The sequence below is a fragment of the Salmo salar genome, chromosome ssa24 (genome assembly GCF_905237065.1).
Source record: "Salmo salar chromosome ssa24, Ssal_v3.1, whole genome shotgun sequence".
NCBI lineage: Eukaryota > Metazoa > Chordata > Actinopteri > Salmoniformes > Salmonidae > Salmo > Salmo salar.
In genome coordinates, this window is record NC_059465.1 from 38,661,158 (window position 1) to 38,687,558 (window position 26,401).

Here is a 26,401-nt window from a genome sequence, read left to right on the forward strand (position 1 = left end):
TCCACCCTGTTCTATTCTAGAAGGTTAGATGTATAGTAGTACTCCACCCTGTTCTAGTCTAGAAGGTTAGATGTATAGTAGTACTCCACCCTGTTCTATTCTAGAAGGTTAGATGTATAGTAGTACTCCACCCTGTTCTATTCTAGAAGGTTAGATGTATACTCCACCCTGTTCTAGTCTAGAAGGTTAGATGTGTACTCCACCCTGTTCTAGTCTAGAAGGTTAGATGTGTACCCCACCCTGTTCTATTCTAGAAGGTTAGATGTATAGTAGTACTCCACCCTGTTCTATTCTAGAAGGTTAGATGTATACCCCACCCTGTTCTATTCTAGAAGGTTAGATGTATAGTAGTACTCCACCCTGTTCTAGTCTAGAAGGTTAGATGTGTACTCCACCCTGTTCTATTCTAGAAGGTTAGATGTATAGTAGTACTCCACCCTGTTCTAGTCTAGAAGGTTAGATGTATAGTAGTACTCCACCCTGTTCTATTCTAGAAGGTTAGATGTATAGTAGTACTCCACCCTGTTCTATTCTAGAAGGTTAGATGTATAGTAGTACTCCACCCTGTTCTATTCTAGAAGGTTAGATGTGTAGTAGTACTCCACCCTGTTCTATTCTAGAAGGTTAGATGTATAGTAGTACTCCACCCTGTTCTAGTCTAGAAGGTTAGATGTGTAGTAGTACTCCACCCTGTTCTAGTCTAGAAGGTTAGATGTGTACTCCACCCTGTTCTAGTCTAGAAGGTTAGATGTGTACTCCACCCTGTTCTAGTCAAGGAGGTTAGATGTGTACCCCACCCTGTTCTAGTCTAGAAGGTTAGATGTATAGTAGTACTCCACCTTGTTCTAGTCTAGAAGGTTAGATGTGTACTCCACCCTGTTCTAGTCTAGAAGGTTAGATGTATAGTAGTACTCCACCCTGTTCTATTCTAGAAGGTTAGATGTATAGTAGTACTCCACCCTGTTCTAGTCTAGAAGGTTAGATGTATAGTAGTACCCCACCCTGTTCTATTCTAGAAGGTTAGATGTATAGTAGTACTCCCCTCTGTTCTATTCTAGAAGGTTAGATGTATAGTAGTACTCCACCCTGTTCTATTCTAGAAGGTTCGATGTATAGTAGTACTCCACCCTGTTCTATTCTAGAAGGTTCGATGTATACTCCACCCTGTTCTATTCTAGAAGGTTAGATGTATAGTAGTACTCCACCCTGTTCTATTCTAGAAGGTTAGATGTATAGTAGTACTCCACCCTGTTCTAGTCTAGAAGGTTAGATGTATAGTAGTACTCCACCCTGTTCTATTCTAGAAGGTTAGATGTGTACTCCACCCTGTTCTATTCTAGAAGGTTAGATGTATAGTATACTCCACCCTGTTCTTGTCTAGAAGGTTAGATGTATACTCCACCCTGTTCTAGTCTAGAAGGTTAGATGTGTACCCCACCCTGTTCTATTCTAGAAGGTTAGATGTGTAGTAGTACTCCACCCTGTTCTATTCTAGAAGGTTAGATGTATAGTAGTACTCCACCCTGTTCTAGTCTAGAAGGTTAGATGTATACTCCACCCTGTTCTAGTCTAGAAGGTTAGATGTATACTCCACCCTGTTCTAGTCTAGAAGGTTAGATGTGTACTCCACCCTGTTCTAGTCAAGAAGGTTAGAGGTGTACTCCACCCTGTTCTATTCTAGAAGGTTAGATGTATAGTAGTACTCCACCCTGTTCTAGTCTAGAAGGTTAGATGTATAGTAGTACTCCACCCTGTTCTATTCTAGAAGGTTAGATGTATAGTAGTACTCCACCCTGTTCTAGTCTAGAAGGTTAGATGTATAGTAACTCCACCCTGTTCTAGTCTAGAAGGTTAGATGTATAGTAGTACTCCACCCTGTTCTAGTCTAGAAGGTTAGATGTGTACTCCACCCTGTTCTATTCTAGAAGGTTAGATGTATAGTAGTACTCCACCCTGTTCTAGTTTAGAAGGTTAGATGTGTACTCCACCCTGTTCTATTCTAGATGGTTAGATGTATAAGTACTCCACCCTGTTCTAGTCTAGAAGGTTAGATGTATACTCCACCCTGTTCTAGTCTAGAAGGTTAGATGTATACTCCACCCTGTTCTATTCTAGAAGGTTAGATGTGTACTCCACCCTGTTCTATTCTAGAAGGTTAGATGTGTACCCCACCCTGTTCTAGTCAAGAAGGTTAGATGTATAGTAGTACTCCACCCTGTTCTATTCTAGAAGGTTAGATGTATACTCCACCCTGTTCTAGTCTAGAAGGTTAGATGTATACTCCACCCTGTTCTATTCTAGAAGGTTAGATGTGTACTCCACCCTGTTCTATTCTAGAAGGTTAGATGTATAGTAGTACTCCACCCTGTTCTATTCTAGAAGGTTAGATGTATACTCCACCCTGTTCTAGTCTAGAAGGTTAGATGTGTACTCCACCCTGTTCTATTCTAGAAGGTTAGATGTATAGTAGTACTCCACCCTGTTCTAGTTTAGAAGGTTAGATGTGTACTCCACCCTGTTCTATTCTAGAAGGTTAGATGTATACTCCACCCTGTTCTAGTCTAGAAGGTTAGATGTATAGTAGTACTCCACCCTGTTCTAGTCAAGAAGGTTAGATGTATACTCCACCCTGTTCTATTCTAGAAGGTTAGATGTATACTCCACCCTGTTCTATTCTAGAAGGTTAGATGTATACTCCACCCTGTTCTAGTCTAGAAGGTTAGATGTATAGTAGTACCCCACCCTGTTCTAGTCAAGAAGGTTAGATATATACTCCACCCTGTTCTATTCTAGAAGGTTAGATGTATAGTAGTACTCCACCCTGTTCTAGTCAAGAAGGTTAGATGTATACTCCACCCTGTTCTATTCTAGAAGGTTAGATGTATACTCCACCCTGTTCTATTCTAGAAGGTTAGATGTGTACCCCACCCTGTTCTATTCTAGAAGGTTAGATGTATAGTAGTACTCCACCCTGTTCTATTCTAGAAGGTTAGATGTATACTCCACCCTGTTCTAGTCAAGAAGGTTAGATGTATACTCCACCCTGTTCTAGTCTAGAAGGTTAGATGTGTAGTAGTACTCCACCCTGTTCTATTCTAGAAGGTTAGATGTATACTCCACCCTGTTCTAGTCTAGAAGGTTAGATGTATAATCCAGCCTGTTCTAGTCTAGAAGGTTAGATGTGTAGTAGTACTCCACCCTGTTCTATTCTAGAAGGTTAGATGTATAGTAGTACTCCACCCTGTTCTAGTCTAGAAGGTTAGATGTGTACCCCACCCTGTTCTATTCTAGAAGGTTAGATGTATAGTAGTACTCCACCCTGTTCTAGTCTAGAAGGTTAGATGTATAGTAGTACTCCACCCTGTTCTAGTCTAGAAGGTTAGATGTGTACCCCACCCTGTTCTATTCTAGAAGGTTAGATGTGTAGTAGTACTCCACCCTGTTCTATTCTAGAAGGTTAGATGTATAGTAGTACTCCACCCTGTTCTATTCTAGAAGGTTAGATGTATAGTAGTACTCCACCCTGTTCTAGTCTAGAAGGTTAGATGTATAGTAGTACTCCCCTCTGTTCTATTCTAGAAGGTTAGATGTGTAGTAGTACTCCACCCTGTTCTAGTCTAGAAGGTTAGATGTATAGTAGTACTCCACCCTGTTCTAGTCTAGAAGGTTAGATATATACTCCACCCTGTTCTAGTCTAGAAGGTTAGATGTATACCCCACCCTGTTCTATTCTAGAAGGTTAGATGTATAGTAGTACTCCACCCTGTTCTTGTCTAGAAGGTTTGACATCTCTCTAACAAAGATATCTGAGGAGTATAGCAGTTTCACATTGAAATAAAGAGAAATATCTTGCTATGTTTAAATGACTTCCTTGATTGGACAGAGAGCGAGAGAGAGTGAGAGAGTGAAATGGTGAGAGAGAGAGAGAGAGAGACAGCTTTGGCAAGCGCTAGTCCACCAGGCAGGCAAAGTCCCCCAACCTCCCAAAATAACAGTGCTTCTGTACAATTTACGAGGGCTGCTGTTTCTAATCCACAGTTGTAGGAACATGACCAATTAATTCCACCCACCCGGGCCCGGAATTCCTGCTCAAACCTCAGGAGACGTGCTAGCGCGTAATGGAATAAAAACGCTGGCAATTGGTGAGAGTGGTTTGAACCCAGAAATCCCTAGCAGGCCTGAGTTACCGACTCATAAAGGTACACTTGAAAAGAAGGGCAGGGGGAGGAGAGAGAAATGCGCCTTTGGTGCAAATTATTGTAGTAATGGGCCACCAACTTTCTGCAGCCGTAAACAATTTGCTGCACCAGTTGTTGTCAGTGGCAGTGAGAGAGGGAGTCTCCTTTTCCTAACCTGGAGAGGCTGAGGCAGCAAAGAGAAGGAGCTAGTGCTGCTGATAAACACTCCCCAGACAGAGGAGAGTCAGGCAGCAGCTTTAGCACTGTGGCAACCCGCACCAGAGACTGTTGTCCGTTGGTGGCTGCCAGAAATCAAATCAAATATCAAATCAAATCAAATGTTATTGTTCACATACACATGATTAGCAGATGTTAATGCGAGTGTAGCGAAGTGTTTGTGCTTCTAGTTCTGACAATGCAGTAATATCTAACAAGTAATCTAAAAAATTCACAACAACTACTTTATACACACAAATGTAAAGGGATGAATAAGAATATGTACATATAAATATATGGATGAGCGATGGCCATGCGGCATAGGCAAGATGCAGTAGATGGTTTAGAACAGTATATACATATGAGATGAGTGATGTAGGATATGTAAATATTATTAAAGTGGCGTTACTTTAGGTGACTAGTGATACCTTTCTTTATTAAGTCTATTTATTCAAGTGGCCAGAGATTTGAGTCTGTATGTTGACAGCAGCCTCTCTATGTTAGTGATGGCTGATTAACATTCTGATGCCCTTGAGATAGAAGCTGTTTTTCAGTCTCTCGGTCCCAGCTTTGATGCACCTCTACTGACCTCGCCTTCTGGATGATAGCGGGGTGAACAGGCAGTGGCTCGGGTGGTTGTTGTCCTTGATGATCTTTTTGGCCTTCCTATGACATTGGGTGCTGTAGGTGTCCTGGAGGGCAGGTAGTTGGCCCTCGGTGACTCGTTGTGCAGACTGCACTACCCTCTGGAGAGCCTTGCGGTTGAGGGCGGTGCAGTTGCCATACCAGGCGGTGATACATCCCGACAGGATGCTCTCAATTGTGCATCTGTAAAAGTTTGCGAGTGTTTTAGGTGACAAGCCAAATTGCTTCAGCCTCCTGAGGTTGAAGAGGCTCTGTTGCGCCTTCTTCACCACGCTGTCTGTGTGGGTCGACCATTTCAGTTTGTCCGTGATGTGTACGCCGAGGAACTTAAAACTTTCCACCTTCTCCACTACTGTCCCGTCGATGTGGATGGGGGGAATGTTCCCTCTGCTGTTTCCTGAAGTCCACGATCATCTCCTTTGTTTTGTTGATGTTGAGTGAGAGGTTATTTTTCTGACACCACACTCCGAGGGCCCTCACCTCCTCCATGTAGGCTGTCTCGTTGTTGTTGGTAATCAAGCCTACCACTGCAGTCGTCTGCAAACTTGATGATTGAATTGGAAGTGTGCAGGGCCACGCAGTCATGGGTGAACAGGGAGTACAGGAGAGGGCTGAGAAAGCATTCTTTTGGGGCCCCAGTGTTGAAGATCAGCGGGGTGGAGATGTTGTTTCCTTCCTTCACCACCTGGGGGTGGCCTGTCAGAAAGTCCAGGACCCAGTTGCACAGTGCGGGGCTGAGACCCGGGGGCTCGAGCTTAATGACGAGTTTGGAGGGTACTATGGTATTAAATGCTGAGCTGTATTCAATGAACAGCATTCTTACATAGGTGTTCCTCTTGTCCAGATGGGATAGGGCAGTGTACAGTGTGATGGCGATTGCATTGTCAGTGGACATATTGGGGTGGTAAGCAAATTGGAGTGGGTCTATGGTATCAGGAAGGGAGGAGGTGATATGCTCCTTGACTAGTCTCTCAAAGTCATTTAGTTCAGTTACCTTTGCTTTCTTGGGAACAGGAACAAGGGTGGCCATCTTGAAGCATGTGGGGAGAACATTTACATTTTTTAGTCATTTAGCAGACGCTCACAGATAGGGATTGATTGAATATGTCCGTAAACACACCAGCCAGCTGGTCTGCACTTGCTCTGAGGACGCGGCTAGGGATGCCGTCTAGGCCGGCAGCTTTGCGAGGGTTAACACGTTTAAATGTTTTACTCATGTTGGCCACGGAGTGGGCCGTGTCAGTGGCACTGTATTGTCCTCAAAGCGAGCAAAGAATTTGTTTAATTTGTCTGGGAGCAAGACGTCGATGTCCGCTACGTGGCTGGTTTTCTTTTTGTAATCCGTGATTGACTGTAGATCCTGCCACATACGTCTCGTGTTTGAGCCGTTGAATTGCGGCTCTACTTTGTCTCTATACTGACACTTTGCTCGTTTGATTGCCTTGCGGAGGGAATAGCTGCACTGTTTGTATTCGGTCATGTTTCCAGTCACCTTGCCATGATTAAAAGCGGTGGTTCACGCTTTCAGTTTTGCGCGAATGCTGCCATCAATCCACGGTTTCTGGTTAGGAAATGATTTGTGGGTACGACATCTCTGATGCACTTGCTAATAAACTCGCTCAACGAGTCAGCGTATACATCAATGTTGTTGTCTGAGGCTATCAGGAACATATCCCAGTCCACGTGATCGAAGCAATCCTGAAGTGTGGAATCCGATTGGTCAGACCAGCGTTGGACAGACCTGGGCACGGGCATTTCCTGTTTTAGTTTCTGTCTATAGGCTGAGAGCAACAAAATGGAGTCATGGTCAGATTTGCCGAGGCAGGGCGGGGGAGGGCTTTGTATATATCGCGGAAGTTAGAGTAGCAATGATCCAGAATGCTAGCAGCCCATGTCGGTCTGGCCATAGGGCAGTTCGGGCAAATGTCAGATGGGCTGGTCCATCTTTAAGCTAGTAGGCCTGTCTAAAAAGTGTTTTTTTGTTGCACAAAATTATAATTATTTGCCTAATAACGCGGGCCTCGAGGGGAAAAAATGGGCAGGTGTGGTAGAAATGCCTGGGCTTATTTCTGGTCCTGGTCTGTCTCTGGTGGCAGCGTGGGATCTCTCCTTCTTACAGGCTTCCAGGAGTTAAGGAAGATGAAGGCACTGCCAACAGTTTACTCTATACCAGTTGCAGCTACTATTTCCTCAAATCTCAGTCTTTGTCAGAAGAAGTTTCATAGCAACCGGTTTTAAGCTTGATACCTTTTTCCCTCCCTTTCTCAACACACTGGACTTTCAGAGGGGATACCCGCCCAAAGTTTTCCCTGTGGGATATTAGTTTTCTGAATACTTAAAGAATTGACCCATTCACATATAACTTTTGTAATACTTTATATAGTCACCACTCATTTAGGTGTCCCGTGCTGTGAATGGGCTAAGGTGAGGGAAATGTGTTGTTGTTCTGCTGCTGCTGGTTGATTGGTTGATTAGGCAGAGATGTCAGGAAGAGTCATAGTAAGTGATCTCAGTGTTCTCTCTCTCTCTCTCTCTCCATGTATCACATTCCGGCCAGCATCCACGCCGTTCCCTTTCCTCAGGTTATTACAGGTGGCCTGTCAGAAAAAGCCCCACTACTCTGTAACTGAGTGGGGGTTGACAACGTCCCCGAAACATCCTTCAGCCTTCTCCTTCGCTGATAGGACATTTCAAAATGTCAACACTTCTCACTAAGCACTGAGAATGGAAGAAAGCATTCATTGTACAAATACTTTATTAAATACTTTTTTAACTCCCTGCCTCACATCATATTATTTGAATGTGACCCTTTAAGAATTGCACAAGCATACCGTCTGTATCTGTCTGTTTCCGTCTGCCTCCGTCTGTCTCCGTGTGTATCTGTCTGTCTCCATCTGTCTCCGTCTGTATCCGTCTGTATCAGTCTGTCTCTGTCTGTCCCTCCGCCCGTCTCCGTCTGTCTCTGTCTGTATCCGTCTGTCCCGCCGTCTGTCTATCTGTCTCTGTCTGTCTTTCTCCGTCTGTCTCCATCTGTATCCATCTGTATCTGTCTGTCTCAAGTCTGTCTCTGTCTGTCTCTGTCTGTCTCTCTGTCTCCGTCTGTCTCCATCTGTATCCGTCTGTCTCGCCGTCTGTATCTGTCTGTCTCGAGTCGGTCTCCCTCTGTCTCCGTCCGTCTTTCTCCATCTGTCTGTATCTGTCCGTCTGTCTCTGTCTCTTTCTGTCTCTGTCTGTCCCCCATCTGTATCCGTCTGTCTCTCCATCTGTATCTGTCTCGAGTCTGTCTCCGTCTGTCTCCGTTTGTCTTTCTCCGTCTGTCTCCGTTTGTATCTGTCTCTGTCTGTCTCTGTCTGTCTCTGTCTGTCTCTGTCTCTGTCTCCGTCTGTATCTGTCTGACTTTGTCTCTATCTTTCTGTCTCTGTCTGTGGTTCTTCCTTTAAAAGTTTTGAGTTTATGCTACGACCGTTAGTGGTAGATGGTGTCATTCTGTCATTGCACCACACTATCACAAGGGGGAGGTAGAACGCTGATCTTTCGGTTGTCTAAACTGTGGCAATTAATGGAGGTGTTTTCAGTCTGAGAGTCTCTCATCTGGCGCTAGAGTCCTGCTTCAGGCAACAACAAGAAAATTGTCAGTGTTCCTGGAGTTAAGAGAGAACTTGAGTAAATACAATGGGGGAATTTCACTTGACATGTGGAGTGGTGATTATCGAAAAATAGGCACGTTGGGCTTTTGGTTTCTCTCTCTCTAAAAACAGCCCTGCATTAAAGACCAAAATTGGTTAAAGAAAATAGTGATAAATTTAAATATATACCGATTCCATGGCACATAGTTTATGAATTGACACGCAATTTTCTGTTTATTATAACTGACTGCAGGCCTAAAAGCTATGGGTTTAACCTTCTAAATTAATGATTATATTGAAGATAGAAGCCACCTCCTAATGAGTTCCAAAAGCCGATCTGTTAACCAATGATTATTATTATTACTGAATGGGGACTGGTCTTGGTAAATCAATCTGATTTTTATTTGGAAATGTTAGAATGATTTTGCTCTTCACTTGCAGTCACTTAGTAGCTTAGGCTTACAGTACTCTCGACCAGTCCCTACAGTACTCTGGACCGGTCCCGTTGTACAGCGCCATATTGTTCTAACTGAAACCCGCGATTGTAAAATGAATCAGCTGATGCATTGGTCCAGAGCCAGGTGGTATTGGCGGAGAGTCACGTCATTGGCGGAGAATGATGCGTTGAAGAGGGCGAGGAACGACATGGAGTCACAATCCATGCCAGGTAAACCTGTGAGCTCTGGAACCACCTCCTGTTTGTGGACTCTGCAAACAACGTGTCCTTGATAAAAATACCTATCTGAATGCGTTCTCTCCGTCACACAAACGCACTTTAAACATGTGGATAATAAAGCATGTAAAGGCTGACCCATAACCTTTGGTCTTTTAAACATTCCCAGGAGGCATGGATTATTATACCCTACCGCAGGCCTAAAAGTTATGGGAGCAAACAAAGCTATTAGCAGGACAATAGACTTCAATCTTTACAAAAAAATAGCTTGGGCTAAGTGTGGAAAAAAAATTCTAAAGTTTTACATTTCTAACTACAAACATCATGCAACCGCAAAATGTCGGGTAAACATATACTGTACAGTATTTCTTCATCAACATCTTTATGCTTTCGTTAATAAAATAATAAAAATACTCTTTCAAAATGCAGATGTTTATTTCAACTATCAGCAGACTCTTGCCGAGTTTAGGGACTTTAAATATATGAATGGATCCATAACGAATTACTCTGGGAATAAATGGAAGAGGCAAGTGGAAGGGGGAAAAAGTAAGGAACTGTCAGCCATGGAGGCATTTTGAAAACATGACAGAAATATTGTAATAAAGTAGGCTAATGAAGGCAAGACATTTTTTGCTTACTGGAACACCCAAAGTCATCAAATTGTTATAATTGTATTTGAAGCAATAGACTACCCTCGTGTGGTTAACTATTTCAGCACCGTTTCAGACTGCTCTGAGACAAGCAAAACTACTTAACCTCTCTAGGGTCGGCGGGACGAAATCGTCCCACCTACTCAACAGCCAGTTGAATCCCGTGGCGCGTTATTCAAATACCTTAGAAATGCTATTACTTCAATTTCTCAAACATATGACTATTTTTTTTAATGACTATTTTACACCATTTTAAAGACAAGACTCTCATTAATCTAACCACACTGTCCGATTTCAAAAAGGCTTTACAACGAAAGCAAAACATTAGATTATGTCAGCAGAGTACCCAGCCAGAAATAATCAGACACCCATTTTTCAGAGAGCCAAATCAAATTACAGAAATACTCATCATAAACATTGATGAAAGGTACAAGTGTTATACATAGGATTAAAGATAAGCGTCTTGTTAATCCAGCCACTGTGTCAGATTTCAAAAAGGCTTTATGGCGAAAGCACACCATGCGATTATGTTAGGACAGCGCCTAGCTACAAAACACCATACAGACATTTTCCAGCCAAGGAGAGAACTCACAAAAGTCAGAAATAGCGATTAAATGAATCACTTACCTTTGATGATCTTCATCTGGTGGCACTCCCAGGACTCCGTGTTACACAATAAATGTTTGTTTTGTTTGATAATGCCCCTCTTTATGTCCAAAAACCTCAGTTTTGTTGGTGCGTTTAGTTCAGTAATCCAAAGGCACAAAGTGCGCTCTCAACATCCAGACGAAAAGTCAAAAAAGTACAATAAAAGTTTGTAGAAACATGTCAAACGATGTTTAAAATCAATCCTCAGGTTGTTTTTGTCATAAATAATCAATAATATTTAAACCGGACAAAAGCTTCGTCAATAGCAAAGGAGAAACAAGAAGGGCGTGCTCCCGATCACATGCTGTACTCATGTCTGGAAATTTCCACTGTCCACTCATTGAAAGTGCTGTATCTCCCTCATTTTTCAGAGTAAAAGCCTGAAACAATGCCTAAAGACTGGCCACATGTTGAAGAAGCCATAGAGATCGTGAACTGGGTCCTAAGTCTTTGTATGGTGGATAGGCTTTCAATGGAAAAACAGCCTTTCAAAATAATAGTACTTCCGGGATGGATTTTCCTCAGGTTTTTGCCTGCCATATCAGTTATGTTATACTCACAGACATTATGTTAACAGTTTTGGAAACTTTAGAGTGTTTTCTATCCAAATCTATAAATTATATGCATATCCTAGCTTCTGGGCCTGAGTAGCAGGCAATTTAATTTGGGCACGCTTTTCATCCAAAATTCCGAATGCTGCCCCCTACCCTAGTCAAGTTAAAACTGTTTTTTTTAAATTGAATTCAATAATATATTTGTACCACTGTAGATGCTCCGGATTTTCCCCAACAAAAAAATGCATCAACCCCTACAAATATGTAAATGTATTATTAACCCTGCATTGTAATTGTATAAAAGCCCCTTAGATATTAATTTAGAATCCTCTAAATTTAATTTACTACTGTACAAGGACATTTTATTGATCTGCCAGTATTTTCATTTAGAGATTCCGGTAAACTCTTTGATGTTTCCTTTTATGTGTCCTACCAATTATTATTGGATTATTCACCTTGGCAACCAATTAAATTAATTTCTTAGTTAGGTTGGCTTTTGTTGAGAACCCATTTTCATTTGATATTTGTGTTTTTGACCAAATGTAAGTCAGAACAAATACTTATTTCACTTTTATAATATTCCTGTTGCGTATAGAGTAGATGCTGTGTTTTTGGTTGATGGTCAATATTAAAAACAGTCAAAAGCATTTGTGAATTCAATCGCTTTATTGTTTAATTATTTAAGGCTTCTTTCTCTTCTCTGTGCTGGAGTTCATTTAAGAATAAAGTAGGCTAATGAAGGCAACAAATTGTTGCTTACTGTAACACCCAAAGTCATCCAATTGCTATTATAGGATTTGAGACAAGCATGGTGACTGGTCTTGATAAATCAACGAGATTTTTATTTTCACTGAATCTCCGTTTGGGTATTGGTTAGACTACAATTAGGGTGTGTAAATGTTAGGATTATTTTGCTCTTTGCCATATTTTCCTAACGGAAACCCTGAGGGTTTCGTTTTTCAGTTTTCTTGGAATAGAAGCACCATAATATTAATCTAATTAATTAAGCGACATTTCTTGAAATCAGTCCCATATACTATGTTCTTACAAAAAGGTTTTAAATTCTCTAGTACAGCCAATATTAATAACAGTCAAATGCTTCTCAAATGTGCCCTCTGGTGGTCAAACTAGCACTAACTAGCATTAATGACAACAATGGCTGACACTTAAATAACGTGCCATAGAATTCTGCGGCAGCCCGCAAGCTGTGTTGCAGTACGACACAACTTTTTAAAGGAAGAACCACTGTATTTGTCTGTGTCCATCTATCCTGTCTCTATCTGTCTCTATCTGTCTCTGTCTCTGTCTGTCTCTATCTGTCTGTCTCTGTCTGTCTCTGTCTCTATCTGTCTGTCTCTGTCTCTATCTGTCTGTCTCTGTCTCTATCTGTCTGTATCATTCTGTATTTGTCAAGGTCAACTCACATCTTGTGCTGTTTGACTAAATCCCTACGTATACTCACCATGATAGTAACAATGTGTACTAGATCTGATCTGCATAACATGCCTGTTAAACTCATTTAATGGAAAAATACTTTACCAGATTGATTTTCTTGACGAGATTGATTCCTCCAATTTGACTTGCCATAAATATGGAAATCTGTGATATACTGGAAACGGAATCCTTTTGTTGTGGTCCCTGAAACGGATTGTAGGGCAGTGATTTAGACAGGCCCAATTGGCCTGTTGGGGTTTCTGTACATAATTTGGGCTTGTGGAAAATTATTTGGGCTTGTGAAAAAAAAAATTACGGTATGGGGGACTTGATGGAAAAAAAATAGGGTCGTTGTGTTAGAAATGCCCAGGACGATTTCTGGTCCAACACTGTCCCCGTTTGACCCAGAGTGGTCTGCTTGCCAGCAGCAGGACCCTGCGGAGAGACTATGATTTACAGAAGTAGCACAAGCTCTGGCATTAAGTGGGCAGAGGTAATGGTGAGTGAAAGGTTTGTTGGGGATACACCAACGAGAGCCCACACACTTCCTGGCATTGCCCTGGTCTCTTCTCTCTCTCTCTCTCTCTCTCTCTCTCTCTCTCTCTCTCTCTCTCTCTCTCTCTCTCTCTCTCTCTCTCTCTCTCTCTCTCTCTCTCTCTCTCTCGTCTCTCTCTCTACTGTCTCTCTCTATCTGTCTCTCTCTAATCTCTCTCTCCCCCCTCTCTCTCCCCCCACACCTTCCCTGATCTCTCTCTCTCTTGCTCTTTCACCCATCCCTCTCTCCCTGGTCTCTCTCCTCCCATCTTTCCCTCTCTCCCACTCTTGTTGACTCTGGGGGATACATGTGTTTCTGTTTAAAGCCACATCAAAATCACTGATTACCTCCATCAATAAGTCACCTGCTAAGCTAATGAAACAGCCCTTCTCAAATTACAGACCTGCTTTATGGCTTTTCTGCATCTGTTCAGCCCTCACTACAGAGCCAAATATATAGCACTACACTCTTAGAAAAAAATGTGCTATCTAGAACCTAAAAGGGTTCTTCGACTGTCCCCATTGGAGAACCCTTTGAAGAAACCTTTTTGGTTCTAGGTAGATCCCTTTGGTTCCACGGAGAACCCTTTTTGGTTCCAGGGAGAACCCTTTCCACAGAGGGTTCTACATGGAACCCAAAAGGTTCCTACATGGAATCAAAAAGGGTTCTACCTGGAACCAAAAAGGTTTCTCCTATGGGGACAGCCGAAGAACCCTTTTGGAACCCTTTTTTTCTGATTGTAGCTAGCCTAACTGGAGGTTTGTTTGTGATCGGGTCAAGAAAGAAAACAGTCTATTCTCAAGTCTCTTCCTGATGTTGTTTTAAACTTATAAGGTTAGGAGGCCCAGTGAGTGAATCAAAAGGAAATGTCCATCCTTCTTTCGTGTACAGCTTAAAGCAGGATTTGTGTGCTTGTGTTTCCCCCCTTTCCCACACTAAAAGAGAGCAGGACATTCCCTCATAGCATGTAATTCACTTATATATCGTGAATATATCATTGGCGGCCATTATTCTCATTTATTTTGCTGGGCCTCTTCAAGGCCTCAACTGTCTAGCAGCACTGCTCCCCTCTGCCTCTCTTACAAAGAGAAAGATTACCTCAGTAATAAGAGAAACATGCATTCTAAACCCACACATTTGATTGAACACTTTGTTTTTAATAACTTTAAAGAAAACTAAAATGGTTCCCTGAAACGGGTTAGTTTATTTGAGCACGTCAACTACCGAGTGCTCAGCTCCCTGATTTAGTCTGTTTTTTTATTTTGTTTGGCACTACATTAATATTGTCTCAGTACTTGGTTGTCTCCTCCACACTCCAGCCTCCTTCCTCCTGGTACAGTAGCTCTGGTCTAGTTCTCTCTGGTCACCTCTCTGTGTCGCTACCCGTGGTGCAGCTCCAGAGGGGAGTGAGGAAGCTGTGTGGAAATGGACTGGAATGTGGTGTCTTAGCGAGGCACTGGGGGCCATGGAAGAGCCAGCTGGAGAATCACTCACAGAGCCTGCTGAGGACAGCCTGACTGGCTGATCCCTAAGTCACAGACTTCTGTGTTCCTCCATGTCTTTGTCTGCTAGTCTGTCTGCAGACATTACTTTTACGCTTGTTCGATCTCTCAGGGGGTGTCAGTCAAATGATGCCTGTTTCTTACAGGGCTGAATCCATACTTTTCTTTTCTCAAGGGTCCCCAATGACACAGTCTATGGTGAATTGTTGTGCTCGCTGTTATCAATTTGTCTTCAACTCCAGCGACGCTCGAAGAAGCAGTACAGATATCAGTCTTTTCTGTGCTGTCCATGTCTGTTTGTATTCAATCATCATCTCATCCATAATGGATGTATAATGAAATCATGAACAGTAACTTCCATGGATTTAAATAGGCATAAACTACTCAGCACCAGCTGTCTCCCGGCAAGCTGTACTGTACAGTATGTCAACTACTAAAGAGCTTGGTTTAAACACAAGAATAATGCAGCAAATCAGGCACTCACTTTTCCCTTTAGCCAATCAAAAGAACTGTCTTCAAACCTCAAGGCAGTCTTTTGAAATCCATATAATAACTGTAATAACAACTGTATGAATTGTCCCAGCGCTGCCATTCCCTGTGATGTCATTCTCATGCAGTCAAGCCCTCCACTCCACACCCTCCTAACACACATACTGTAGAAAACAGCTAGGGAAGTAGGTGTGAGAATAGAGGTCCCAGTGGACAGGCATTAGAATCCAGTGGCTTCCTCTCTGCTACGAACCACCTCAGATCCCTGACAACTCCTGTGACTTGAGCTTTGCTCGGGGACTGTCCACTTGCCCTTGTAAATGCTGTGTTTGTCCTCTCTTTTCCTCCCTCGTTCATGCATCTCTCTCTCTCTCTCTCTCTCTCTCTCTCTCTCTCTGTGCATCCCTGTGTTTTCTGTCACGTGACCCCGGCCGTTGGGCTGAATTCACAAAGAGGGGATAGAAAACCACGAGGACCAGAAACCTAAAGCAGGGCTTAAATACACAATGAAAAGATGGTGTCTCCAAAATGGCTACACGGTTGCCCACACCCCTCCTCCTGGTTTCCACGCCTATTTAATGTTTCCATGGTTTACTCTCTTTGCAAAGGTAGCCTACATGTGTCATTGTGTGCTTGTGAGATGAGTCACCTAACTGTGGTGGACTACTGATCATGCTAAATTCCGGGATGGACGAAGTGTTCTCAATGAAATCGAGAAAACGTCTGTATTCTTTTTTCATACGCAAGGTCTCTCCGTGTCCTCGGTGGAGGCATTCTATAATCTCTCAATATACCAAGGGGCCTTGAGATGCCGCAGATTAGATATTGGTGTTCAGGTAGTCTCGGCTATAGGATTGTCCAGCTGTATCTACATTCCCTGTCTGTGAATAGAGATGTGTGCATGCTGAATTTCAATTCTGTGCCGAGATCCCTGCTTGGTTTACTGCTACAGCAGTTTTAGCTTCTTGTCCGGAGGAGTTCAGTTTCGTTGACTTTTCAGTAAATTGCAAAATGGATAATCCTAATAATCAAATGAGGGATTCAGTGGGAGTAACACAAGAGTTCTGAAGCTGAGGCCAATAGGAAAGCATGAACAATACTACTAAACACTTACAATGGATGGCGATTCATGTTATGTACTTCTGAGATAAATGTGTATTTTGCTATTTCACCTTTTTTTTCATCAGCCTTCTTTTCATGGTCCTTCGAGCCAGATAGATTGGGTCGCACCTGGAATTTGATCATGATTGCTCAATTAATGTTTCGTCTTTATTTTTCCCCTCCAGATCTCAGGAAAACGTTTGACCAGGAGCCACTGGGGAAGGAGGTGTCACTGGAACAGGAAGTGCTTCTCCAGTGCCGCCCACCTGAGGGCATACCTGCTGCAGAGGTATTTATCAACTTCCTGTTTCCATCCTTACACTACAGTGTTGTCTATATTTTACAGTTTGACTATTGGGACTCCACTGGAACGTTAACCACCGTTGTAGTAACCTTCACTGTTTGTTGGGTTGGTCTACTCTGCAGGTAGACATCAGTAACCTTCACTGTTTGTTGGGTTGGTCTACTCTGCAGGTAGACATCAGTAACATTCACTGTTTGTTGGGTGGGTCTACTCTGCAGGTAGACATCAGTAACCTTCACTGTTTGTTGGGTTGGTCTACTCTGCAGGTAGACATCAGTAACCTTCACTGTTTGTTGGGTTGGTCTACTCTGCAGGTAGACATCAGTAACCTTCACTGTTTGTTGGGTTGGTCTACTCTGCAGGTAGAAATCAGTAACCTTCACTGTTTGTTGGGTGGGTCTACTCTGCAGGTAGACATCAGTAACCTTCACTGTTTGTTGGGTTGGTCTACTCTGCAGGTAGACATCAGTAACATTCACTGTTTGTTGGGTTGGTCTACTCTGCAGGTAGACATCAGTAACATTCACTGTTTGTTGGGTCGGTCTACTCTGCAGGTAGACATCAGTAACCTTCACTGTTTGTTGGGTTGGTCTACTCTGCAGGTAGACATCAGTAACCTTCACTGTTTGTTGGGTTGGTCTACTCTGCAGGTAGACATCAGTAACCTTCACTGTTTGTTGGGTTGGTCTACACTTTGGTGTTGGATAAGTGGACTTTGAACTGGGTTACACTTGTGAGAGATTGAGAGCCTCCTCCTGCTGTGCTGAAGGACGCATGGAGCTCTGCGACCAGGGCAGAGAAAGCGAGAGAGCCAGAGACAGAGAGAAAAGTTATCTCTGCCTCTGCTCTCTCTCTCTCTTCCTCCTTCACTCTGCACAGTTGATGACACAACAGTAACATTTTACAATCCACTCTCAGTACGCAATGCTCTCAGGCCTTATCCTGTTCACTTCGATACGGCCATAAGAGTTTTAGGAATTATCCTGCAGGAAAAATCAAGCCAATAAATTGGTCGATTGGTTCGTTCAATTGAACAGAGAGGCTTCAGGGGGTCTGGTCTCTGCACCAGTTTCATATTTTCTCCCCCTCCGTTTTTACCTCATGCATTTTTCATTCATTTTAGCTGTCATAATGGGATCACCCTGCAAAAAAGGATTGATGTCTCTGCTCTTGAGGCTAATAAGATTTATTGATCCTCTGTATTTAAGTCAAAATGCTATTGTCTCTCTTATTGGCAAGGCGGTGTGTTTGACCTGTGACCTCTGAACTCTGCCCTCTCCTTCTACTCAAAATTGATTGACAGGCCTGATGTTAAGTTTAATAACTTTTTTTTAGGAGGTGCTAATATTAGTCGTGGTGGGTCAAGCCTGTGGACTCTTGTGAAAGTGTCAGGCTGCACCTCGAAACTTGAATCCCTCGCAAACATGCCTATCAGCATTTGGCAACATACAACCTTGCCACTTAAGTCATTTAGCAGACACTGATCCAGAGCAACTTACAGGAAATAGTGAGTGCATACATTTGCTCATACAGGTCCCCAGCGGGAATCAAACCCACAACTCTGGCATTGGCAGCACCATGCTCTACCAACTGAGCCATACGGGACCGGTGACTTAATAGACACGTGATGACAGATCCGGGACTGCCGCTCAGCCTAGGACTTGACGCTAAATGCAGTACGAGACTTTGGCTGATGTCTGACTTAACTCTGACTGACGACTGACTTTGATGTATGAAGATGTCCTAAAATGGACACCGTACTAATGTGAGCTGTGAGGGGTCAAGTTCAAAACCATTGAAGAAAAAGATGTGTAGCCATAACAGTAGAACTCGATATCTTGTGAGTTTGACTGGTATTGCTCTGAATCGTTCTGTCAATATATCACTTTTGAATGGCAATTCGGGAAGAATTTCAGGGTAGTTTGAAAAGTACAGACTCTATTTGGACTTTGTTGCTGATGAAAGGCATGGTTCAACAGAGATTGGTGGGAGGTTAATATACAGACACACAGGCAAGGGGGCTGGGACTAGACTGCTAGACTTTAGACATTGCAGCACTGTTGATTGTGTCTCAAAACTTCTAATTGATGGAAAGACTGGTGCTGACCCGGAAAGACCAATTCAAGTCAATAGAGTTCACATTGATGGGCTGGGCTGTGTCTGGGCTGGACTGTGTCAGAGGTGGGCTGGGCTGTGTCTGGGCTGGGCTGTGTCTGGGCTGTGCTGTGTCTGGGCTGTGTCTGGTCTGGGCTGTGCTGTGTCTGGGCTGTGTCTGGGCTGGGCTGTGTCTGGGCTGTGCTGTGTCTGTGCTGTGTCTGGGCTGTGCTATGTCTGGGCTGTGCTGTGTCTGGGCTGTGTCTGGGCTGTGTCTGGGCCGTGTCTGTGCTGTGTCTGTGCTGTGTCTGGGCTGGGCTGTGTCTGGGCTGTGCTGTGCTGTGTCTGGGCTGTGCTATGTCTGGGCTGGGCTGGGCTGTGTCTGTGCTGTGTCTGTGCTGGGCTGTGTCTGGGCTGGGCTGTGTCTGGGCTGTGTCTGGGCTGGGCTGTGTCTGGGCTGTGCTGTGTCTGGGCTAGGCTGTGTCTGGGCTGTGTCTGGGCTGTGCTGTGTCTGGGCTGTGTCTGGGCTGTGTCTGGGCTGGTCTGTGTCTGGGCTGGTCTGTGTCTGGGCTGTGTCTGGGCTGGTCTGTGTCTGGGCTGGTCTGTGTCTGGGCTGTGCTGTGTCTGGGCTGGGCTGTATCTGGGCTGGGTTGTGTCTGGGCTGGTCTGTGTCTGGGCTGGGCTGTGTCTGGGCTGGGTTGTGTCTGGGCTGTGCTGTGTCTGGGCTGGGCTGTGTCTGGGCTGTGTTTGGGCTGGGCTGTGAGTGAAAGACACAGCTGCAGTGGAGTAAAGACATCAGACAGTGATGACAGGACAGCTCTCTGCTCCGTGGCTGACATGCTCAGAAACCCTGTAGGACAGACCAGACCAGACCAGACCAGACTGCAGCCTGCTGTACTGCAGCCTCATATCTTAGAGATATAGCACACTGGCTACACAGTGCAGCGACACATAAGCACACACACACACACACACACACACACACACACACACACACACACACACACACACACACACACACACACACACACACACACACTAAGAACAGTCATCTGCCTTCTCCAAGAAAAATTCTTGATGCCAGCCACTCTGAAGCAGATGACATTAGTCTGGTCATGTCAGAATGCATCAGTGATGTGGTACCTTCATACGGCCCAGGGGTCCCTCTGTACGCCTTGTGTCTGGCCACGGGTCAGGAAAAGACGGGTCATGTTGTTGGCTAATGTATCAGAGGATCAAGGCTCACTGATGCCCTGCAGGCTCTTTCGATGAAGAGCCCTGACTGGACTGGACTCACTGGACAGCGCCACCAAAGTGGCAATTTAATCCAGTCAAACTAGAGTGTAGAGTGCTGCTGATGATACTGTACTAGCTGAGTAGTGAGTGCCTTGGTGAGCGAGTTGCGTCCATGTCATAGTTTACTGTAACTAGGTCAAGTGATTGTTAGGGCAAGCTGGGATGGGGCATATGTACTGTCACTGAGTTCATTTGGTTCTAGTGATACAGAGTATAAGGTAAGCACTCACATACTCTCTCCAGACTGTCGGCCGGGTGTAGACGTGAATACCGGCGAGGTCTTGCGGCGAGGTAGAAAACGTAGACCGGCTGGTGCCATGCCAGTGCCCAGAGTAATAGTAGTGTTGCCTTCCAAGCGAAGCAGCATTGCAGCAGTTTGTGGTGTTTGGAAGCACTAAAAGCCCCAACCCCTCCCCCCCTCACCGCTTTCTCCACCTAGCAGGAAGTTGTTGGCAGGCCCAGGTTCCAGGCAAGGCCCGTACTCCCTGCGGGGTCTGGCAGCAGGGGCCCCGGCCCTCCTCCAGTCAGTCTCCCTGATTAGTGGTTAGCATTGGCTCCGTGACAACACAAGCCTCTCACAGTCTGGAATGCACAGCGCTAATGGCTCTCTAAGCAAACTTAACACCAGAGCAGCCTAGCCGGTGGCCAGTTTACAATGCCCCCGCATTACACACCTAGCGCTCTCCATTCTCAATCTAATTACGCAAAACAAAAATCATTTACATTGCATATAAGAGTACAATTGGTAGCACATTGCTAAAAAAGCAGTGGCTAGGTTTTGTTCCTTGTAGAAAGTATTTTTTTCCATGAGATCCTTGGCTTCAGGCCAAGGTTCAGTGGTTTTAGTTTTGTGCACAAAGGTTGCATCCTAAACAGTACCCTATTCCCTATGTAGTACACTACTTTTGACTAGTGCCAAACTCGTTCATATAATGCACAGGGCCCAATATAATCCTCTGGATATGCTGTAGTAAGCTGTGCGCTTTGGCTCATTGGAGTGATTGTCAATGTTTTATCTGAAATTAAATCAAAGCTTTGTCAACATTAAAAAAAACAGTTACTGACATTATTATCTGAGATTATCAAGCAATCTCTTTTATTCCGACCTCCTATGAAACAGTCATTCACAAATGGTTCCACCAGACGGCAGCTCTGTCCAAGCAATGCAACATTTAGATGTTAAATGTATTGCGATATTAGAGGTTGTTTTTGTAAAAGCATTGGCATAATATGCTTGCAATTAGAATGATACTATAAACCTAACTAGGCAATATTTTTTCCAGTATTATCCTAATTATAGGCAGATGTCAAAACCTTAAGCCTAACCTACCAGACACTATCTCGTATGGTGCCACGTTATAATACTTTCACTGGTGTAGGGTGAAGATGCTCCTAGATGCTGATCATGGGTCAGTTTCGCATTCCCCCCACTATTGATTAAGGTTAAGACTGGGGGAGGGGAAAGCTGTTCCTTGATCTGTGCCTAGGGGAAACTTCACCCCAGAGCACATTCAGTAACTGGTCATTCTAAATTGAAATGTGTTCTGAACTGAAAAGCTCCTCTGTTCCATTCTAGTGGACTATCTCTCCCTGTTCCGTTCAGTGATTCTGTCTAGACTGGTAGATTCTAATCCTGCTCGCTGGACACTAACATGGCGCTAGCCAGTTTTTGGCACTTATCTGATTCTAGAGATAGAGAGACAGCATTGCACACTCCAACAAAGAAACAAGCCCCAGACGTTTATTTTGGCTCGCGCACATAGTAAAAGTTTGTGCTTGTTTCTCTAGCCCTGGAAATGACTTAAAACAAAGATCTTCTTGAAATGACTCATGGTTGGATAGTTTAAGGAAACTATCAATCAAAGAATTCAACTGGAAGCTTTTTATTCCACGGTTACATTTGACCAAAGCTCACTAATTGTCAGTGTCTGATATGTGCATATCCCCTGGAGAGGAAGGGCAGGGTATAAGCAGAGCATTATATGGTGCTTTAATTGTGTTTGGTTTGAGAACTAAGATGTAGCGTTATGTTTTTCTTTGTGGTGCAGAGGGTAAATTCGTGAGTGGCTCCTTGAGCTAGAAGGGAGCAGGAATGGATAATGATAGAGTTTGGTTGGGCATCCCCCCATTGAGAACCTCCCCATTCATTACCTCTGGAAGAGCTGTCAAACGTAAAGTGAAAGACTGCGATTCAAATGTACTAGCAACAAAATGCCTCCTGACCTTTTTATTTTCATGTTTCCTCTCTCTCACTGCCCATCAAATCTTTGGACATTGTTCTTAGATAAAGATGGGGTGAGGGGTGACATAGTATTATGGACTATAGTGGAGCCGGTTGCCACGGAAGCAGACTAAGGCAGTTACTCAGGGTTTCCGGGATCCTGCCAGGTTGTCATGGACGACGGGCAAAAGGGATGCCTAGTCAGTTGCACAACTGAATGCATTGAACTGCATTTAACCAAACCCCTCTGAATCAAGAGAGGTGTGGGGGGGCTGCCTTAATCGACATCCACGGTGCCTGGGGAGCAGTTGTTTTTGGGGGTTAACTGTCTTTAACCGACCTTTCCGTTACTGGCCCAACGCTCCGCTACCTGCCGCCCCATGGGACCACTATTGCATGGAGGAGGCAACCCTGCAAAGACAAAGGCCTGCATTAAATAACGCTATGCATTATATAACAAACTATGTGCGTTTGCCCGAGAAACAATTTTCGAAAGCTTCAAAAAGCGGCTACATTTAAAAACTATATATATATCATATTGCTAATGATATACAATACAATACATATGGTTGTCATCAGAGAGTGAAAATACCATGGATTGTCACATGATATATGCTCCATCAAAACCAAGTGGCTTGTCTTCATTGTTCCCTGTTCAGTATGTGTGTATTAATCCATACACACAGTGAAAGCCTGAACTAAACAGAGAAGAGAATATCGCTATGGTCAATCCTGCTCATTTCAGTCAGCACGCTCCGGGAGGAAGTTTCCCCTAGGTACAGAGCTAGGATCAGCTTCCCCTCCCCCAATCTTAACCTTAACCATTAGTGGGGATAATGCAAAACTGACCCAAGATCATTGTCAGTCAGCACTGCAGTGGGAGGTACTTCTCTAGTTCATTGTCTGGTAGTTAGTTCATTACACCGGGCCAGGCCAGAGCTTGAGGAACCCAGCAGATGTTTATATACTCAGAGAAGATGCTCCAGACCCCGCAGCACAGAGGAAGCCATGGTGTTCATACCATCTGGCTGTCTATCTATCTGTTAGTCTGCTTTCCTAGCCCCTTACCCCCAAGTACAGACAGTCTGCATCAACTCAACCATCTGGCTGTCTATCTGTCTGTTAGTCTGCTTTCCTAGCCCCTTACCCCCAAGTACAGACAGTCTGCGTCAACTCAACCATCTGGCTGTCTATCTGTCTGTTAGTCTGCTTTCCTAGCCCCTTACCCCCAAGTACAGACAGTCTGCGTCAACTCAACCATCTGGCTGTCTATCTGTCTGTTAGTCTGCTTTCTTAGCCCCTTACCCCCAAGAATAGACAGTCTGCGTCAACTCAACCATCTGGCTGTCTATCTGTCTGTTAGTCTGCTTTCTTAGCCCCTTACCCCCAAGAATAGACAGTCTGCGTCAACTCAACCATCTGGCTGTCTATCTATCTGTCTGTTAGTCTGCTTTCCTAGCCCCTTACCCCCAAGAATAGACAGTCTGCGTCAACTCAACCATCTGGCTGTCTATCTATCTGTCTGTTAGTCTGCTTTCCTAGCCCCTTACCCCCAAGTACAGACAGTCTGCGTCAACTCAACCATCTGGCTGTCTATCTGTCTGTTAGTCTGCTTTCCTAGCCCCTTACCCCCAAGTACAGACAGTCTGCGTCAACTCAACCATCTGGCTGTCTATCTATCTGTCTGTTAGTCTGCTTTCCTAGCCCCTTACCCCCAAGTACAGACAGTCCGCGTCGACTCAACCATCTGGCTGTGGGATTTCCAGCAGCACTGAAATGTTTAATTAAGTCACTGAAAGGTTGAATAAAGTTGTTTCTCACACATAAATAAAGACCAGGCTTGGTCTGTCTGTCTGCAGAAGCCATCAGCACAGGATGTGTGCGATCCATCTTTATGTGTTGAAGGGGACTGGTGTGGTGTCTGTCCTGTGCTGATGGCTTCTGCAGACAGACGGACAGACGGACAGACGGACAGATAGGCAGACAGGCAGATAAATGGACAGATGGACAGATAGATAGGCAGACAGACAGACAGGAAGGCAGACAGACAGGCAGAAAACACCCTTCAACACATAAAGACCTTCCGAGATGGATTGCACACACACAAAAACATTCTCTCTGAATCCAACAAATATACGGCAACACTTCCTGAGCACTTGCAACGCAAAGGGCCATTGGTTCGATTGCCGCTGTGGTCACATATAAAATACAGTGAGCTCCAAAAGTATTGGGACAGTGATAAATTGTTTGTTGTTTTGGCTCTGTACTCCAGCACTTTGGATTTGAAATGATACAATGACTATGAGGTTAAAGTGCCGACTGTAAGGTTTCATTTGAGTCACTTTGGATGAGAGGGTCCTGTTAAATAGCATAAATTATTAGTATGACTTCTTAACCTGCCAAACATGCAATATGAGTGTTGTATTGTGCTGACCGAGCCATGGAAAACAGATTTGTTGTGGAGTTTTTTAACAGTTTCGTTTTCGAGAGTCAATTAAATAGGATTACCGTCAGCCCAATTAGTTCAAAGCTTAACACGCTTTAATGCTAATAGGGTGTCAACAGCCCCGTCTCTCATAGCAAGTCAGCTGCAATATAGACACCTATTTTAATATCATTTCAAAGAGTAGTTTCCACCTAATATGTTACGCAAAATGTTGTTTTATCTGCAGTACTTCAAATATAATCGTGTGGTTATAGCTGCATGCTGTCGTCAGCCTCAGTCGAATGCCTTCCCCCGGACCGAAAGGCTGAAGTGGAAGCACACAGCGGCCATTTCGTCCTGTTCGGTCCCTCGGTGAACACAGAAATGATCTCTCTCTCTCTCTCTGTCTCTCTCTCTCTATCTCCCTCAGTCTTTGCTGCCCTCTCTCACTCTTTCTTCTCTCTATCTCTCTTTCTCTCTTTCTCTCACTGCCTCCCTCAGCCTCTGGAGCCAGTCAGACTGTTGCAGCAGCATGGTGCAGGACTGGAGGAGAATAGTGTTGGATGTTAAAGTACTTAAGAGTATGTGAGTTCAGCAGTAAGCCAGTGTTCAATATGGAGAACCTCGCCATAAAAAATATAAAAACATACGCCTCATTCCCGCGGCGACCCCAAACCAGAGGGCTGGCCCTGAATGTCTCCACCTGTCAATCATCTCAACATTTGAGTGTGTTTGGATGTTCTCCCTCTCTTCCTCCCTCCCTCCAGGCCTGGGTCCAGTGATGACATGACGGGGCGAGCCTAATGAATCTCCTCACAGTGAAGGGAAAACTGTACAACTGAATGTATTCAACTGAAATGTGTCTTCCTCATTGAACCCAACCCCTCTGAATCAGAACTGTACCTGTGTTAGTATCAGTAGTGCTGCGTTCCTGTGGAGATACACAGTTATATGAACAGTTTTACACTTGTCATGTAGCCCCAGCTAATAGACGAACCACCAATCAAGCAACATTATGGACTAAACATTCAAATCCCGTTGCTGCAGGATTATTGTTCTGCAACAATACTGGTCAAATTAAGATCCCACATCTGTATCATTGCCACAATAACCAATGGGACACTTTCATTAAGTGGCAGTCTCATACACTGAAGGTGGAACTACAGATCTTCGCCCTACACTGTCAATGTTCACAAAGTATTTTATTTGTAAGGGTTGCAAGATTGTCAGAAAATAATAATTTGGGCCAGTTAGATGAATAAGTGGATAATGCTTTGGGCCAGTTAGGTGAATAACAGGATAATGTCTTGGGACAGTTAGATGAATAAGAGGATAATGCCTTGGGCCAGTTAGATGAATAAGAGGATAATGCCTTGGGACAGTTAGATAAGAGGATAATGCCTTGGGCCAGTTAGATGAATAACAGGATAATGCCTTGGGACAGTTAGATAAGAGGATAATGCCTTGGGCCAGTTAGATGAATAAGACTTGATTGGAATGGTGTGCTGTCTGTGTCGTTCACCTACAGTATAGGTTCTTTGTGGTGTGAGAAACTCAAGCAGGCACATGGATGGCACAATGACCCTGCCAGTCTGGCCAACCTTGGCTGGTAGAGTGGGCACTGGGCAGGGAAGCCTCCTAGCAGCAGGCCCCTGGTTAGTGTAATCGCATCCCCAGTATGGGACAATGCACACATGGAGTCCCAACACACACACACATCAATCAATTCATCATTGCCCCAAAACTCCGGTGTGTGTATGTGTGTGTGCTTATATTGCATGTTTCCCACTTTGTCCCAAATCACCGCTAT

The 26,401-nt window shown here is 44.1% G+C and overlaps 1 protein-coding gene across 2 annotated transcripts in view; it reads left to right on the forward strand.

The window, feature by feature from the left end:
• Positions 1–26,401, forward strand: part of unc5ca (unc-5 netrin receptor Ca) — a 318,721-nt gene that overhangs the window by 157,684 nt on the left and 134,636 nt on the right. For both annotated transcript variants that reach the window (XM_045707149.1, XM_045707150.1), the window contains exon 4: positions 16,437–16,540. In XM_045707149.1, the coding sequence (XP_045563105.1) occupies positions 16,437–16,540 (104 nt within the window). The remainder of the gene's footprint in view (positions 1–16,436; positions 16,541–26,401) is intronic.